The 17828-nt window shown below is 36.3% G+C and overlaps 3 protein-coding genes across 3 annotated transcripts; 2 read left to right on the top strand and 1 right to left on the bottom strand.

Annotated features, from left to right (window-relative positions):
- Nucleotides 1-17: 17 nt before the first annotated feature.
- Nucleotides 18-17438, bottom strand: cubn-1 (Cubilin homolog). Its single transcript, NM_073756.7, has 42 exons — nucleotides 17311-17438; nucleotides 17131-17260; nucleotides 16128-16259; nucleotides 15975-16084; nucleotides 15388-15920; nucleotides 14662-15008; nucleotides 14424-14610; nucleotides 13659-14039; nucleotides 13018-13611; nucleotides 12696-12971; nucleotides 12439-12647; nucleotides 11492-12389; nucleotides 10958-11160; nucleotides 10042-10914; nucleotides 9888-9993; nucleotides 9360-9618; nucleotides 8668-9306; nucleotides 8205-8619; nucleotides 7945-8149; nucleotides 7650-7881; nucleotides 7447-7607; nucleotides 6582-7343; nucleotides 6179-6504; nucleotides 5905-5974; nucleotides 5642-5856; nucleotides 5281-5590; nucleotides 5098-5235; nucleotides 4637-4929; nucleotides 3747-4181; nucleotides 3153-3525; nucleotides 2874-3107; nucleotides 2562-2823; nucleotides 1764-2347; nucleotides 1627-1714; nucleotides 1496-1547; nucleotides 1315-1446; nucleotides 1192-1270; nucleotides 1003-1141; nucleotides 895-955; nucleotides 593-846; nucleotides 283-460; nucleotides 18-230 (listed from the first exon to the last, which is right to left on the bottom strand). The coding sequence occupies exons 1-42, from the start codon at nucleotides 17418-17420 to the stop codon at nucleotides 72-74; spliced, it is 12144 nt and encodes a 4047-aa protein (NP_506157.3). The 5' UTR covers nucleotides 17421-17438; the 3' UTR covers nucleotides 18-71.
- glam-2 (FIP (Fungus-Induced Protein) Related) lies at nucleotides 4296-4623 on the top strand. Its single transcript, NM_001269509.2, has 2 exons — nucleotides 4296-4372; nucleotides 4448-4623. The coding sequence occupies exons 1-2, from the start codon at nucleotides 4304-4306 to the stop codon at nucleotides 4607-4609; spliced, it is 231 nt and encodes a 76-aa protein (NP_001256438.1). The 5' UTR covers nucleotides 4296-4303; the 3' UTR covers nucleotides 4610-4623.
- Nucleotides 16549-17085, top strand: cyc-2.2 (putative cytochrome c 2.2). The gene is made up of 3 exons (NM_073755.5): nucleotides 16549-16621; nucleotides 16673-16882; nucleotides 16931-17085. Exons 1-3 carry the CDS (start codon nucleotides 16550-16552, stop codon nucleotides 17018-17020), a joined length of 372 nt encoding a protein of 123 aa, NP_506156.1. The 5' UTR covers nucleotide 16549; the 3' UTR covers nucleotides 17021-17085.
- Nucleotides 17439-17828: the final 390 nt, after the last annotated feature.

Here is a 17828-nt window from a genome sequence, read left to right as displayed (position 1 = left end):
CAAACTTGGATCATTTACTATAAGTTAAGGGAAAGTTTATTTTCATGCAATAATAAATATAAAATTAATATTTAAGAAGGCAAAACTGCTTGTGTTTTTCCAATACTATGACATTTCCATCTAATCTTGAAACCACGACCATCGTTTTCTGATTTAGCGTCCGATTTGAATGCGAATTTAATATATCTGTCATTGTTATCAGCCTCTAAAATCAGCTCGCGTGCTTTTTTCTGAAAATAATAAATGGTTTGTAAAGGTTAATACGAGAATATTTGAACTTACGAGGGCAAAAGTGCAGCTACGAATTCTAGCTTTTTTCACTTGAGTCTTGAATTTAACTTCAATTTCTAAATATTCTTCTGTCGGTTGGAAACATTCTTCTGGCAATTGTGTCATCGAAATGCTTACATCGGTAAAGATAATTGAGCAATCATGGCTGTTAGGAGGTCGAAGTGTGAAACTGAAATCAAAAGTTAAGATATACGCCTCACAGGAAAAAATAGGGTAATTCAAATCAAATCGTCTTTATTTGATAGATCTAATAAAAAGTCACATACGTAGGGCTTTAGCAAAACAATAGAATACAACTTACATTTGAGTATACGACTTGTTATAGCCGTTTGGATATCCAATACTAGAAATGACTCCTTCCAACTCATACGAATCAGCAAATTGAATCTGATCATCTCTTTCACTGACAACTGTGTAGTAAGATGCATCATATCCTGCATGATTCAATGAATGATCTGATTTCAATAAAGCTGTCAAATCTTTTCCCGAAGTCATTAGGGCTTTTGGTAGAGTTGATCCACAATAGTACGTTCCATTAGAGTCACCTTCTTTCAGCTGAAATTTAAAGATTATTGAACGTTTTCATGGGAATGTAAAAAATACCATGAGATAATCATAATCGCAATTTTTGTTAACATTGTTTGGCTCTTCCAGCGTAAAATCGCTGAAAAATACGTTTTTTATAATTGAGGGAAGTTTACAAGTACTCACTTGAAAACTAAAAGCATTTTTTGATTAGATGACTGCAAGTTTGTAACACAAGTACTGTTTTCAGAGTAAACCTGTGGATAGTTTGGACTTGTTAGTCTTCCAGACTTAATTGTATTTGTGTCAATTGTGCGATTGCAAGCTGCAAAAATGGTTAAGAATGAAAAAGTTCATGAGAAAAGATGAACTCACAATCTAAAATATTATATTCAAATTTGAGTGATGGTCGTGATTGATTCTTATTTGGCATTATATCAGCGGACACTATGATCTGAAAAATAAAAATAAAATCCAATTTGACAAAACATTTCTTGCCTGTATGGTATTCGTATTTGAGACATGAGAAGTCGGAACATGGGTTCCACATAATTTAGTAATTTTTCTTTGGTTTGGCTCTCTTGCGCATGCTGGATGTTTACACTCTTGTAAAGATCCTACATCACGAATCTGAAAGTAAATGATTGAGATTTTGAACAAAGGATTTTTAAAAACCCACTTCAACAAAGGAATCAGAACAGTCGCCGGCTTTCGAAGGAATATTGAACTGTCTGAAAATGAAATTTGTAAAGAAATTACTAGTTCAAACTATCAGTAGATTCTGATAAACGTTTCCCCTTCTTGACTAACTGAAAGTTAACAATAACAGGTTCTGTCTTTGGTCCTTGAATCATAAAACGGCACCGTTGATGTGAGCGTTCCTTATTCATTTCCTTGTCTGAAATTTATAACTTATAGTACGTCAAATGGTATTTCGATAAACTCACTGTCATCTGAGGTAATTCCTTTATAAACTAATGTTTTTATCTCATTTGTTGCTTTCAACCATCCTCCGCAATCACTGTCAACTATTGAATACGAAATATTGAATCCTCTACCAGTTCCATCTCTATCAGTTTCAAAAGTAATAAATGCGTGCCGATGGGATGTGTACAATATTTTTGGAAGAGGTGTTCCAGATGTACAAATGTCACCAGCTAGAAGAGGTGAGAAGAACTCCTGTCCATCATAAATCGCCAAGGCATCAATACATTCAGGGCTTGGTCGATCTCCAGGAGGATACTCCAATTGTTCGGTATCAACTCCATCGATTCGAATCTGAAGCTGTGAGTCAACGGGTCCACTGATTGTCCATCCACAAAGCAATGCAGGTGGATAGTTTCCATCCTCGTCTTTGGGACTTGTGAGTGTTTGCCAACTTGTTGTTGCTGTCAGTTTGCCTCCACATCCCTCTTTTTGACCAAGAGATGATATAACAGCCAATTTGAATCCTCCACTGTTCACATTGAAATCAGTTCTCATATGAATCAACAGGTTTGGACCACTTGTTACAATGCGGTATTGAGGAATTCTGAAAATGAGGACCCAGATAAAATTATGAATTTAAAAGTTGTTATGAATTCATGTGCCAATTACGGCTTCAAACTAAGCCAAACGAAGTTTTTCATAAAATATTACAATGCAAAAATAGGTTTTCTTAGCTCAAAATAACTATTATATAAAAAGATCAAAACATATCATTCCTTAAAAAAAACGTCAATTATTATTAAAACTAGACAACTCACTTGTCCATTGTTCCACAGAATTTCCCAAGGGTTTTGTTAGCCATAATGTCGGATGAGTCAAAAAATTCAATATAATCGGCAGAACAATCATGAAATGCTTCTAATTTCATCTCCTCGAAACGAATGTTCAATTGACGATTTGGATCAGTTGTGATATTCCAGACACAATCCAGGTCTTTTGTGTACGGAAGAGGGAAAGCTGGACTTGTTACTGTTGTGATAAACCCAGTTCCCTCGCGTAGTTCAATGTTGTCGCCGCATTCTAAAAGTTTCAAAATATTCTTATTCATCTATCTTTTTTTTAAAACTTACTATTTATTGAGTATGCCAATTGGAAACCTTTACTTCCTTTTCTGCCATATTTATTATCTTCTTCCATCCAATAATATGATTTGTCACTCACAAACTTCAAACCAATTGCTCCTTTAAACACTAATGCATCCTTAGGCATTGGCTCGCTCGCACAAAAAGTATGAAGAACTCTGTCCGTACCAGTATCAATGATTTGAAGATAGTCATCTTCACAAGGCGCACGCCCGAAAGATGCTGCAAATTAAGAACAATTGATTAGAAATTGAGATTGTCAATTACTTCTCATCGTAGCTAAATCAAAGTCTGCAAATTTGATTGCAATAACGGAATTTTGATCAGGAGGGGCAATGAGATATGTGCAAGTGATGTCATTAGGGTATCCATTTGGATAATATGGAGATGTTATAACACCATGGTTTAGTCGATAAATTGCTCCACATTCAGCTTCCCAATTAACTCTAAATCCCCTTGCTGTAGTCTGAGAGTCTGTTGTAAAGTTGAGACGAACTCGATTTGATTCGGATTCAAAATCTTTCGGGTGCTCAATTCCACAAAGTGGTGTTTCTTTTTCTTCATCTTGGAAAAGGAAATAGTAGTCTCCGTTTGGTGAATTGGCACGAGTTGAGTGCTCTTGGGAAATCAGAAGCTGGTCCTGAAAAAATTAATTTTCCTCATGATTTTTATTGTTAGGAACCAAACGGGAACTGTGTACACAGGTAAGGTCGGATTACTCAAAAGCGACCTTACTGCAGATGAAAGAAATTGAACTATTCTTAACAAAAATAAATGGAGACGGGCCAAAAATTTCAGCCGTCTGTGAAGTTTTGAGTCACAGGCTCTCGCCATTCCCGTTTCACCAGTGTCTTATCTTACCTTTGCGCAGTTCTCAGCCGTTTCTACATCAAAATCTTTGAACTTCAAATTAATGTGATATCCCAGTGGCACTTGAATATCCCAAACGCATTCCAAATCATTTTCATAATCTTTATCCCCAAACATTGGAGTGTAAATTGTTCCGGACATTCCAGATGTATGATATCCGCATTCCTCATTTTCGTTTAAAAATTCGTACTGAATCTTCCATCCAGCTTCTTCATACTTCATGTTAGTAACCCATATTAGAGTAAGATATCTTCCATGACTTTTGATAATTTTGAAACGATCCTCCAGTTTCTGTTCCTGTTCTCCGTCCATTTTGTGGCAATATTTATGAATTGTGTTGACATCTGCCTGTCGTCCCTCACCAATAATCAGATGATCGTTCTCGCATTCATGGTCATACGCTATTTGCATTTCGACAATTTTAACCTTAAAATTTCAAGTGTAATTAGTACTTGAGAAATTTGTTGTTGTGTTTAGGTGTATAGGGTACTTGATGTACTTGTATATATAGAGAGTTACAAAAAAGTTGGAAAACAACAAAAATAACAATGGTCAAAGCTCATTTTTGGTTTCTACTAATTCTCAGTATCTGGAGTATATTCGTTTCAGGGCAATTTGTGAGTTTTTTTTCTAATATTTTTCCTACTAAAATTCTAAAACCTTTATAAACCATGTGTATATAATTACTTCAGTATGGTCCAATGTATTACGGTGGTGGTGGCTATATGCCAATGACCTATGGATCAGGATATGGGTACGGAAGCTATGGTGGATATGGATCCTATGGTGGTTATGGACCTGGAGGCTACGGACCAATGGGATATGGAAGCGCCTACAGTTTTTATGGAAAATAAATAATTATTTGCTATGCATTTTATTACCTTTACAATTTGGCCTTCCGGTGCTTCTAGAACCCAACGACATTTTGATCCTGGAAGATATTTAAGACCAGATCCAAAGTTTGGACTCGTTATGTCTCCAGTGTTTGGCGAGGAGATGACACCTCCACATTTTTGGAATTCAATTGTTAGATTGAATTGTTGACCTTCTTGATCACGGAAAAGCTGTGATATAAACAGGTCGATTTGTGGATTTACATATATCATTTCTGATTGTTTATTCTTCATTGATTTTCCATCGCAAACTGTCGTTTCAATTGGAACAGGTTCATCGGCTGGAAATTGATATTTAAGATATGGGTTCTAAGAAGAGCGTTTTCTAACAAAATTAAGTGAATTTTATTATTTTTACTTAATTTCAAAAGTTTATTGTGATCACTGAAGCTTTTTAAACAAAATCCAAAAATCCACTCAACTTTTTACTTATTAGTTAAAAATCTTACATTTAATTTTCAAATGAGCTCCCCAAGAAAAGCATTTAGCTCCCGCTGGTTGCAATTCTGAGTCAGCTTTATAATCCGATATTTCAATGTGAACACTTTCAAAATTGGCAGGTTTTTCAATTGAAACATGACAGAATGCTAAAAATAATAGATTATTCATAGAAATTCAGAGTTGTTACTTACAATCCAATCCAACACCTTTTCCGTTTACTTTATTTCTTAAATGGAACTCTGTGGTTAAATTCTTATTAATCTGAAGTGTGCATCCTTGATTTTCACTGTTTGCTGGTATTGCCATGTAGTCAATTGTGAATGGTGCGTAGAATGTACTATTTAATGGTTGATCATTTCCGATTGCACTGATCATTTCTCTTGTATGAGAATCATCATAAACAATTCGAATAGTATCTGTTATCGAAGTGATTTGTGTTTCATTCTTGCAGAAATAAGTTGAATATTGAGCGCCATCGTATGGTGGGAATCCTTCAACAACCTGAAACATTTTGGAGTGGGAAGGATCAATATTGATTTTAATTCCACTCACGGCAACATCCGGGAAACAGTGTTGTTTGGCAATCCTAAATACTTGATTGTCAAATTTATGATATGCATTAGCACCAGGGAACGTGATTTTAAATCGATAAATAAATCCTGGTTTCATCTTGAAATCCCAAATACACTTTACATGTGACAGAAGCTTTCCTGGATAACCAGGTGGAGTTAAAGTTCCAATTAAATTAGTGATACGGCCTCCACATTCTGAAAATTAAGATTTATGGGGAATTTGGATTTGTGGAGCCTTCTCACTTTCACCGCTCATTGTTACAGCAACATCAAATCCGCATTTCTTATTGCTGCAGTATTGTCGCCCTCCTCTCTGAAAACAATATTGAATTAAATAGAAACTTCTAAAAATTATCCTCTTTTATTGAACCTTGTTACGACATATTTCGGAAAATACATTTTTTTCACCATTCCTCAATAAAATGAACTTATTTGGCCCGGTCAAGACTGAAAAGGTGCGAGTCACGGTTTTTTTAAAGTACCTTGCAAGAAAACGAAAAATAAATTTAAATCTTACCGTAGTCGTAGAATTTGATGTGAATTGAACAGTAATTTGATTAGAAGCACTTCTAGTAAATACATCTGGAGCATGTCTCGGAACACAAACTGGACCAATCAATGGGTTTGCAGTCGAATTTCCATCTCGAATCATAAGCTGCTCCATTGTACAATTTGGATTATAGAACAACCAAACATGATCTACTTTTGCTTCAATCATATGCGTATTTGGGCTCTTGACATTCCACTGGCATTGAACAGGCGTTGCGAAAGGATATGGGAAACTTGGAGATGTGATGTGTGTTGTAACATTTTCTCTAACCATTACTGTTCCTCCACAAGTTGCTAAAAATATGAACATATTTATATTTGGTATTTATTTGCATTCATTTATTTTTCTTGAAAACGTTTTTTAGACTTACCGATCCCATAGGTTGCAACAAATCTCCGGCTTTTTCCATATTCAGAAGTATGTAACTTCATGTACAGGAAATTCGTTGTTGAGAAAATAGTTGACGGCGCTTGATTACCACAATAAATTCCGATAACTTCAGAATGTACAGTTGGACCATCACGGATTTCAATGTAGTCAAGAAGATCGCAATTTTTCTGGTTACCGTCAATATCGAAATTTTCTGAATCGAACGTGAGCATTAGTCGGTGTCCATTTGGAGCAGCCATCACATATTCACATTCAACAGAATTTGGAATACGCTGCGGGAATTCCGGAGAGTTGAGTACTCGGGAAGGTGAATTATCATCAACATGCAATACTCCAGATGGGCATTCTGTTAGCTGTTCTTTGATTATCATTTTGAATCCTTTACGTGAATTAGGTCCAGAATTGTATTTGATGAAGAGTCTTCCGCGTGCACTTGTGAAATTAAGACGTTCTCCTTGTTCCAATTTACCACAGTACTTTGAAGATTTGGAATACTGACTGTGTGTTTCCACAAGTTCAGAGAATCGATTTCCAAGAATAAGTGCATTGTTATAAGAACATGGGGAGTTTTCTTGAATGTCCAAATCCACAATTTCCACAGAAACTTTCCGATTTGACTCTATTATAAGAGAATATTGGCATTTCCAAACACTAGGAGTGTGAAAGTTTCCATCGTAGTTTGGACTTGTTAGAGTGTGTTCAAAGAAGATTCCAGGTCGAATATGCTCAAATGAATTACAAGCTGAAAAATTATAAAAGTTACAATTTTAATAAATATTAGGTTATTAAGAGGTTGAAATTTTTCCATGATTAGTGGAAATTCATAAATTTTAAGAAATACTCACTTAAACGGTACTTCAATTTGAATCCAATACCATGCCTTGATCTATCGGTTACAAAATGAATATGAAGAGCTCTATTCACAGAAAAATTGAAAGTGTTGTTGGACCGAACAAGTGCACAGTGCTTTGACACGCTCGAAAGGTCAACATCATCATTTTCTTCTCTGTAAAATTTTTTCTGCAAGTTTCTTCACTTTTTCACTTACGGTTGATCATCAAATTGAAGCCGGAAAGAAACAAAATCAAAAGCACAATTTTGAACGTCTTCTAATTCGAGATAGTCAAATTTCAACTCAATACCAGTAAACATTGGTCTTCTAATAATCCATCGACAGTGTAGATTTTCTTCATATCCAAAAGATTGGCCAGCTGGCAGAGGATTGGTAAAATAGTCCCATTCGTACGTTGGAGTTAGGTCACCACCGCAATCATATACTTCTAGAAACAAACAAATTTGTAAAAATTAGTTTTTTTTTAAATATTATTTGCAAAGTCACATACTTGCTGGCTTATCCTTTGCTAAAGTCAAATTTCTGTAATTCAGAGGAACAGGATCCCACGTGAAAGAGAATTTGTCCGATTTCTCCAATTTTCCATAAACTCGAATCAGGTTCGTCTCGAAGAACTTTTCAGCTGGAGCCATTACTCCAGTTACTTCTTCATAATCGGAACTTGCTACGTCATCATTTTCTCCCGATTCAGTGAACTAAAATGCTTTTCGTACACGATTCGAATCACAAACTGATATTTAGAAAACTTACTCGAAGATATGAAGTTGGAGATGGAAGATACAAATCAATAAACTTCACAAGTATTCCAGCTTTTTCATCAACAATATCCAATGTCCATACCATCATTTCCGTATTATCAATCATTGGACTGGAAACATATCGACTTTTTGGTCTACCACCAGATACTTTTTCATATCTTGCTTTAAATAATGGTCGTTTATTTGAATCCTGTTGGTCAATGTCAGGGGTATCATCATCATCATCATTTCCATCTGAAGCAGATGGACGGTATCTCAAGAATACATACAACGATTGGGATTCATATTCCGTTGAATCGATCGAAGATATATCACATTGGCGTTTGATGAGCTTTCCGGATGAGTTGTTGGCTCGAATCTCAATGTACGAATCTGTACAGTTAGGTGTTGATTTCAAATTGTGATCCCTGAAAAGACAATTACTCTCTTACGTTATTTAAAATTGAATCCCTTACAAAATGCTAAGAGTGACTGTATTTCCGTTACTATTAGAAATAGCCCAACCACAGTCGAATGGTTTATCAAGCCGCCGTGTTGGTGCATAAATTGTTCCTTGAGAGTGTCGAACTTCTCCTCCACAACTTTTATCATCAGTGCTCACAACAATGATTGCAGAGTGTGGAGCATTTGCATTTTGAACACTGATCATCATTTCTTCATCAGAAGCGTACTCTTGCATTGTGTTGTCTGTTGCTTTTAGCATTTCTGTGTACTTCAACACACCGCCCACATAAATATCAATTCTATCGTCAATTGTATGAGTGGATGAAGAATTGAGCTTTGTGTATTCTTCCAGACGAATATTGATTTCAGAATCTTGTGGATCCTTCTTTTTAATTGTTACATTACAAATACCTTCACCTTCATGATAAAGCGATATTGTCTGAGGCTTCGATTCAGCGTACACAACTCCACCACACTTTGGAATCATTGATAAAACAAATCCAATTTGATCACGAACTCCTTCTCCACTTTTTTGTGACATATAATTGCTGGCTCCTTCAAAAATAACCAATGATTGACTGGCATACAACTCAAACGTTTGAACTGTGTCTGATTCATCACATAATCTTTCGACAGGACTAGAACTTGATCTGAAAAAAAAGACAATTGAGTTTTAATCAAAACAAATTTGGCATGTACTTACGAGTTTCCTTCATAGAATGAAAGCATTCCAACATTGTACGCTAGATACCATTTGCATGTATAGTTCGCAGTATATGGAGACATAAATCTCGGCTTATCAGTTTTTCGATCGTCATGATAATACGGAGAATAGTATTTTTCGAGAGCGTACTCTATATGATAGCCGGGTGGTGCGTTTATTAAGAAGTTACACTTGATTCCAGGAAGATATGCCGAAGGGTATCCAGGAGATGTTATGTAGTTCTTTTTTCCTCGCTCCACTTAAAAGTTAAAGTAGAATATACATTTTTTAGTTATAGATAAGATTAGGTTATTGACGACTTTTTTCCTGTTTTGAATCGTTACCCAATTCTTGCTTGTTTCTTATAAAAATACTTGTTTTCTGGGCAGAACATTATACATAGATGTTAGAAAGAACATGGTAACGAATTGGGGGCTAATGCCGAGTGTTTTAAGTTTTCTCAAAATGGACACCAATTTTGGGATTATCAAAGGAAAACAAAGTTTTTAAATATTCAACTAAACTTACGATTTATGACCTGGCCGCATATATCCGATTGAGATGATTGTGGGACATCAACAAATTCAACTGTGGCATTAAAGAATACATTAGTCTTAAGTTTATCCTTTTTCATCTGAAGATAGTAAGTTATGAATTGGTCATGAAATGGCCATACGCTTACCGAAAGGAAAAGGAACAATTCATTGGTATGCGAGGAGATATTTTGTTGGTTTATAGACGAACAGTATGTTTGGAATGGAGTTCCTGACTTATTACTGTCACTCATAAAAATAGCAAAACCGCTGAAATCCTTGGTGTATGTACAGTTTGTTCCAATCGGTAAAATATCCATCTTGTCAATTTTCAGATTAATCTGTTTTCCGATTGGCGCTTGGATTTTATATTGACATTCAAACTCGTCAACTTCTGGATCAATATTTTCTTTCGTTATTATTAATTGTTGTGGTGCAGTTATATCTCTTGAACAACCGAGAGTGTTCCAACTGAGCCAGAATTGATTTGTAGGATCTCCTTGACTTGAATACGTCAGTTTCATAGAATTATGTCTGGAACGGATTACTCTTGGAATTGCTTTGTCACAATACTTATTCACTGAATTTGTGATATTGTAATCAGTCTTTTTGAAGGTAACTTCAGCTTCTGCTAAATCCGTGTCATCGACTTTCAGCATGTCCGTTATACAATTGATTCCTCCCTCGAAATAACTTTTCTGTGAGATTGAAAAATGATGAACAGTTGCTACAATACGATTTCCTTTTGGAACTTTTATTGTCCAGGTGCAGAACTGATTTGAGTAGACTTTATAAGGATATCCAGGACTTTGAATACTTCCACTTATTGCTTCATGAACAATACCGTTGCAAAGAGTCGTAAAATGTCCAGAAAATCCAAATATTTTCTTCGATTGGAATCCACCACTTTGAACGTATTTAATAATGAGTTCATTATCGTCAGATGTAATCGGTTCAGAAGCCATTTCTTTCGCACAATATCGTTTTAGGTGTTGATTTCCTTGGAGTGCAGAGTCAAAAAACTGAAAATTACTTTTCAAATGGATCGAAATTTTTAAAACATACGTCGATTCTATTTGCAGCAAACAATGGGCAGAATCCACCTGAATCAGACGAGTTCAAGTCATCAAGTGCGGTTAGAGCAAATCTAACTTTGTTTCCAAGTGCAACTGCGACTGTCCAATCGCATTTCAAGTTTTTCTTGTCTCCGAGTGGGTATTGAGGAGCAGAAACAATTCCTGTCAAACCATCAACACGACCACCACAACCTAAAATGCAAAATAGAGTTATTCTATTTGTTAGTCTTGCAGTCACTGTAAGTTTATTAGTCATGGACGCATACAAGCCTGTAGAAAATTAGCATTGGAGCCTCGATTCATTTTGCATTCATTTTCTACGATTATATAAACTTAAGTGCATTTAAAGCGCCGATGGAGTTAGGCGAAAGTATGTTTTAAAAAATTTTTCAACAGCATCAAATAGTTTTGCAGTATTTATGCATGTATTAGTATTTTACTAGCCCGCGAATTGTACAATAGGCATGTTTGATTCTTAGAGAAAAAACGTTAGTTGAAATAATAATCGAAATAAGGAACTAACCCGATGTAATAGTTTCATATGTCAAATTGAAGAAGGATCCTTCTGAATTAATTGACTTGTAAACAATTGTAACCCGATTGCTGAATGATCTTATGACAGGCATATAGTTGACTTTTGGAGTGCAGATTTCTGATTCTGGAGGAAGCGATGAAAACGGTGGAGACGTTTCTGATGGTCCATTTCTAAACATTAAACTGCTCTTGTCGCATGGAAGTGACATATTATTCATTTTAATCAGTATTCTTTGGTTCTCATGGACAGCAATGTGATACGTGCATTTGTCGAATTTGAGTTGTTGAGGATCAAATATAAGATTATTGCTGGGAGCTGTCAATGTGAAATCACACGTTGTTTTCCTTGAAACTGCTTCAAATTTGGCATTCCATCCTGGTCCAGCAACCGATCTATCAGAAACAAACACAACTGCCATTGTGTTAGTAGTACTGTATATAGAAGGAGGAATCATTGCTCCACAAAACTTTCCGAGTAATTCTCCATGAACTGTCTCATTGTGATAACTTGTGTAAATTTCCACTCGATCGTATTCACAACTTTTCGCAGGGGTGACTTCAAGATCAAAAACATCAAATGTAAGTTTTACAGTCTTGGACCATGAAACATATAAGTTATAGACACAGTGCATATGTGGTTGATATTTTTCTGGATAGTTTGGAGAAGATATAGTTCCAGTCATACTTGAGAATACTCCACCACATCCAACATCAGAAGTCTTGTACTCCAGACTTAGTCCCTTGAACATTGGATTTCCATCACTTCCAACCTTAATTTGTAGTCGGCGAGCTGCTGAAACTGACATCCACGCTCCTTCGACAAATGGGTAACGAGCGCAAACGTATCGGCGGTTGAACAAAGCATTGTCGGTTCTGCCACCGGAAAACTGAAAATAATTTTATTTCAGTAAGAAAAGAAGCAATTATAAATTCTACCTCTACATAATTTTCATAAGTTTCCACAGCGTTGGGAGTATAAAAGCACTCAGACATTGGAAGTACTCTTAGCCCAATTGTCAAGAATCTAACACTAATAACATGAGTTTTTGGGGCCTCAATTATGTAGGTGCAAGTTCCAGCTGCACCTCCATTCGGGAAATTCCAAGTTTGAATTGTTCCATTTCCGTTCACTCGTTTCTCACATACTGAAATAAACCTCTTAAAAGTTCCAATGAAACCAAAAAAGAACTTACACATTTCATATTGAATTCTAAACCCTTTTCCTTGTTCAGCTGAATCTGAGTGGAATGTAAGAACTGCAGCTGGATTATTGACTGTCAAAACATTTGGAGGTCTTCTGGGATTACAAGTCTCTTGAACCAATGTTCCATCTCCGTCGTGAATTTTCAAGAAATCATTAGTGCAAGTTCCCATATCAAAAAGATTTCGGTAAGCGAAAACTCGTGAAAACCCAGGAGCTATTCCATACTCCACTTCATTTCTCGGCAGAAGTCTGCGGAATGAACGATCTGAAACTGAGCGACTTTTCAGGAAATAATATATAAATAAACTCACAATGCATTCCCGGCCCATTGGCACTAAATCCAGACTTGACATCATATTCATCAAACGTCAGTTTCAATACCATATCTCCACTATATGATCCATTGCTAAGTGTTCCATTAATTTTCCATGTGCAATCCATGTTTGGCGGATACAAACTACCGTAGTTGGGTGATTCAATGACACCAGAAAATGAGAAATCATTTGAATCGTTATCGATTTCTGCTCCACATTCCCTATCTGGTGTGGTGAATTTGTATTTTAAAACAAATCCACGGATCGTTTCAAGACCCGCATCACTTTGTAGCATATTACTGATGAATGCAACTGTGAGGAATGGTCCAGTAGTTCTAACGACTTGGGATTCAAGAGTAGATGAACATGTTTCAAGAATACGATGTTTATCATATGTAGCATAACCATCGTATATTTCCAAAGAGTTTTGATCGCATTTTTCAATGTCTTTTGAATGCATTGAAACTGGAGGAATAGTGACTTCGATTATTTTCCCACCGGGAGCCGAAATAAACCATTCACAGACAATGTCTTGGTGGTTTTGTGGGACGGAGATTATTCCTTCTGGTTTTGAGCTACGGTACCCGCATTCTGCAAATAATATACTTCCAATTGAATTATATAAAAATTCCACTAACTTCTTTCAACGGTTTCCCATTTGATAGTAAAAGAACCTTGGGTTCCTCTAAATCTCAGCATTGCTCCTGTTGAAGTCATTGTGATTGGAGTGTCACTCAGCGGTGCGTGAACACTGTGTGAATCTCCACAGAATGTTGCAAACTCAGAAGAACTGTCTTCTGGTCCATCGTATAATGTCAAATTCGCATCAGTTTTGGCACAATCTGTAGGTCCTGATCCTTCTTGCGTAAATTTATCAAATTCTGTGAAAGTCATTACAACTGCAGAGTTTGCAGCAGGAATATTGAAGACGAAATCACATATGGACAGTTCCGTTTTATTCGATCGTTGTAGGTCGAATGTATAATTTCCGCTCGAATGAGTGAAGTGAGAGCCACAGTCTACAAAATGAGTTTTGTTTTTGAGGTTTCAGTCTCTGCTGATGTCTACTTGACAGTGACTGCGCAGTCCCAGAACAACCTTCGGTGGCTAACTGTTACTCTTATTTGTAAGGAGCAGAGAAACCAGTCAAGTTTTGAGCAGGCAGTGGCGGTATCGGTAAGACTTTGGTACAGGCTTTGGATCTAACTTCTGATACTGTAGAATCTTGACTGAAGAGCGTGGCATGGTGAGTCCACTTTTTTAACAACTCTGCCTGTGAAACCTACCAGCAGTTAGATCCAAAATATGTTCAAAAGTCTATACTAAGTTTGCCCAAGGCTAAAGCTGGGCCGCTCCTTGTACAGAAAACAAGCAATAAAAATTTTATTAATGAATTTTCTTACGTTCTTCCTCTTCTTCGCATGCCCTACCAAAGAAGTGCTCTGGACAGTCGCAATAAGCAGAATTTTCAACGGCAATACAAGTTCCTCCATTTTTGCAAGGATTCGTTTGGCACGGTGATGTTTTCTCACAGAACTTTCCAAGAAAACCAGCTTCACATTCACATTTATATTCGGTGTCGCTTGTTGGCTGAAAACTATTTTTTGAGTAACAGTGCTTACTTGTCTTCATTTGTGTTACCTTGCATTTCCCAGCATTAACACAATTGTGGTTCTGGCAAACGTTACTTGCTGACTTAACACATCCTTCCTCTCCAATTCCGTCACCAACATATCCATCTGGACAGTAGCAAGTGTAGTCTCCAACAGCACTGTATCCGTCGTCAGTTACCTTGCATGTTGCTAATTTATGGCATTTGTTTTTGACACAACTATCATCTTTCACACAATTTCCTCCATCGCCGGAGTATCCAGTCGGACACGAATCACAATAATAACTGCCAAGAGTGTTATGACATTTTGAAAGCGGAGAGCATACACGAATTTCACCTTCACATTCGTTGACATCAATACAAACATTTCCATCGGCTGAATTTATTTTACTTTTTGGATTTCAATGACAGATATTCAGTACATTTTTCGACACCTTCAAACTAACAAATTCTGATTTTTCACATTGTTAAGCCGAAGTTTATAAGACTTTCTCTCCTCATTCTCGGAACTGAGAAATCCAAACAAGTATTTTCACAAAAAAAGCTTGAAATTTGTAAGTGTTATACAGGGTAGGCACTTGTTCAGGCGTACGTGTCTACCTCATGCCTACCACACACCTATTGACCTATTTAAATGCCTACTTACCTATTTTATGAAAACGTTTTGGATACGAGTATATATTTTCTAGACAAGAATTAAACCAAAAAAATTATTTTATTTTTGATTTGATTGAACATATATAATTCTAACTTACTTTTATATCCTTTTGGACATCCGGAACACACAAACGATCCAGGCAAATTAATACAATCAACTCCTGGATGACATGGATTTGATTCGCATTCATTGACATCAACACACGTTGGATTGTTCTTATCACTTGAAACCTTGAAACCCCAATCACAAATACACTTGTACGTAGTTGTATCGGAAGATGACTGACCAGTTGGATCCACAATACTCTCAATACAATGCCCATGTGGACCACACAATTCAAAAGTTTTCGAGCAAGCGGACATATGATACTGACAAAGAGATCCATGATATCCGGATTGGCACTGACATTCAAATCCGCCACGGTTATTGATACATGTTCCATTGTTCTGACATCCAGCAGTTGTACCATTGTATACTGAGCATTCATCGATGTCAGCTTCACAAGTTGTACCGGTGAAATGTGGAGGACAAAGACAAGTGAATTTGGCGCCAAAAGATGGGATACATGTGCCTCCATTACTACATTTGTTCGGATCGCACGCGTTTATTGCTATCAATTTGTTGATTCCTCTTGAAAGTTAACAATTTATAAAAAATAGTCAAACCTAACTTGTTGTGTCTTACATGATTTGACGTGTCATTTTCACCAATAATCCCCGTCTCCTCATGTCTCTGGCCATTTTATCAGTTTTCCACTTCTTCAAGATATTCACTTCGAGTGTCATATTTCGAAGCTAAAAATTGATTTCAAAAAGAGAAAAAAATGTATGGAATTACCGCTACTAGATAATGTTTTGCAGAATTTAAAACCACTCTCATTGCAGAAGTCTGCGTGTCCTGGCGACTTTTCAAAGTGGTGAACATTTGAGAAGTGTTCTCAATACGTCCAACAAGTTGCTTGAAAGATGCCTGAAAATTATTTTGAATATTGAAAATTGTAATTCGAGTTAATTTTCAAAAACTTCCATAGTTCAAACATTTTCAAACAATTATTCATTTTGAAAAGTTTTATAAAAATAATAGAACTTAATTATCAAAATTTACGTGACCGTTTCTCAGGAAAGTGATTCTTTTTAAATAGTTGTCAAAAAGTAAATTTTTGCGTGATCTCCGACTATCTAATTCCAACTCTTACTCGTAATCCACGTTTCGTTCCTTTTTCTAATCTGACCGTCTATGTTTTAATCAGTTCTTGAAACATGGGCAAGAAGAAGTCTGATACGGCATCCGGTGGAGCTATTCCAGAAGGAGACAATGAGAAAGGAAAGAAGGTTAGTTAAATTTTTCATTATAGTGTTCCCAGAAAACCTATTGATTTTCAGATCTTCAAACAACGTTGCGAGCAATGTCACGTTGTCAACTCATTGCAAACAAAGACTGGACCAACATTGAACGGAGTGATTGGAAGACAATCCGGACAAGTTGCTGGATTTGACTACTCGGCTGCCAACAAGAATAAAGGAGTTGTATGGGACAGACAAACACTTTTCGACTATTTGGCTGATCCGAAAAAGTACATCCCCGGAACTAAGGTAGGATTTTCTAGGAAGTGCGATGGAGTATTAATAAGAAATTTTCAGATGGTCTTCGCTGGTTTGAAGAAAGCTGACGAACGAGCTGATCTCATCAAATTTATTGAAGTGGAAGCTGCCAAGAAACCATCGGCATAAGCCTCTACTAAATAAGAAATCTGTGTGTTAAGCAAAGCAACGTATCAAAAATAAATGTTTTGTAGAAGCTCGTTCATTTTTTTTTTGGATAATTTCAGCAGTCTACCTACAATATCTGGAAGTTTGGAAACATCTGTTTCGTCCACATATATTCTTCCATTTCCAGTCGTTTTGAACGTTATATTTTTATCCTTTCCGGCATGCAACCACACATTTCCATCAACCATTAGAATACGTGATCTGAAATGTTTTCGGACGTAATTTTGAAAAAAAATTAAAGGATTCGTTACCTTGTTTCATATGAATCTTCGATGTGTATTTCTTCATAGTCAATTGAAGATACATGATTTAATAAGCCGAATAGTATTAATGAAAGAAATAACTGTAAGTTAGGTATCATTTGTTGCGAAAATGAAATGAAATTAATGGAGTTGCACGGTGGAGGGTGAATAATTTGTTTATGTCATTGATACCTGATTGGAAATTGAGACGATCCATTTGTTTATAACAGATTATGTAAGAGAACACCTGCCAATGTTTAGGTTATGAGTAACTAGTGGGCCGTTGAATTTGTGTTCGGTTTTAATGAAAAAACTGTTAAGCTGGCTGAAACTCAGGTATCAAAATATGATGGTGTTGAATACTCTCCAAATAATCGCTCTAAAAAAGTGTCAGGCTGTACAGATATAACAAATGTATCTTATTAATAGTTCAAAAATAATATTTCGTGCAAACTGATTGGTCTGGCATGTGGTAAACAAATAAGCCAGCAGTTGAGATGTAGGCAGGCACGAGGTAGGCACGAAGA

The sequence above is a fragment of the Caenorhabditis elegans genome, chromosome V (genome assembly GCF_000002985.6).
Source record: "Caenorhabditis elegans chromosome V".
In the NCBI taxonomy this organism is placed as follows: domain Eukaryota; kingdom Metazoa; phylum Nematoda; class Chromadorea; order Rhabditida; family Rhabditidae; genus Caenorhabditis; species Caenorhabditis elegans.
This window is presented reverse-complemented; position numbering and strand designations above follow the sequence as displayed.

Excerpts from the sequence above, each read along its gene's own strand:
- glam-2 (NM_001269509.2), top strand. The coding sequence starts at position 4,304 with ATGGTCAAAGCTCATTTTTGGTTTCTACTAATTCTCAGTATCTGGAGT. Across the intron at positions 4,373-4,447 it reads TATTCGTTTCAGGGCAATTT|TATGGTCCAATGTATTACGG; the intron begins GTGAGTTTTTTT and ends TAATTACTTCAG.
- cyc-2.2 (NM_073755.5), top strand. The coding sequence starts at position 16,550 with ATGGGCAAGAAGAAGTCTGATACGGCATCCGGTGGAGCTATTCCAGAA. Across the intron at positions 16,622-16,672 it reads ACAATGAGAAAGGAAAGAAG|ATCTTCAAACAACGTTGCGA; the intron begins GTTAGTTAAATT and ends ATTGATTTTCAG. Across the intron at positions 16,883-16,930 it reads AGTACATCCCCGGAACTAAG|ATGGTCTTCGCTGGTTTGAA; the intron begins GTAGGATTTTCT and ends AGAAATTTTCAG.
- cubn-1 (NM_073756.7), bottom strand. The coding sequence starts at position 17,420 with ATGATACCTAACTTACAGTTATTTCTTTCATTAATACTATTCGGCTTA. Across the intron at positions 11,161-11,491 it reads ATATGAAACTATTACATCGG|GTTGTGGTGGTCGTGTTGAT; the intron begins GTTAGTTCCTTA and ends TTTGCATTTTAG. Across the intron at positions 1,715-1,763 it reads AGGAATTACCTCAGATGACA|ACAAGGAAATGAATAAGGAA; the intron begins GTGAGTTTATCG and ends TATAAATTTCAG.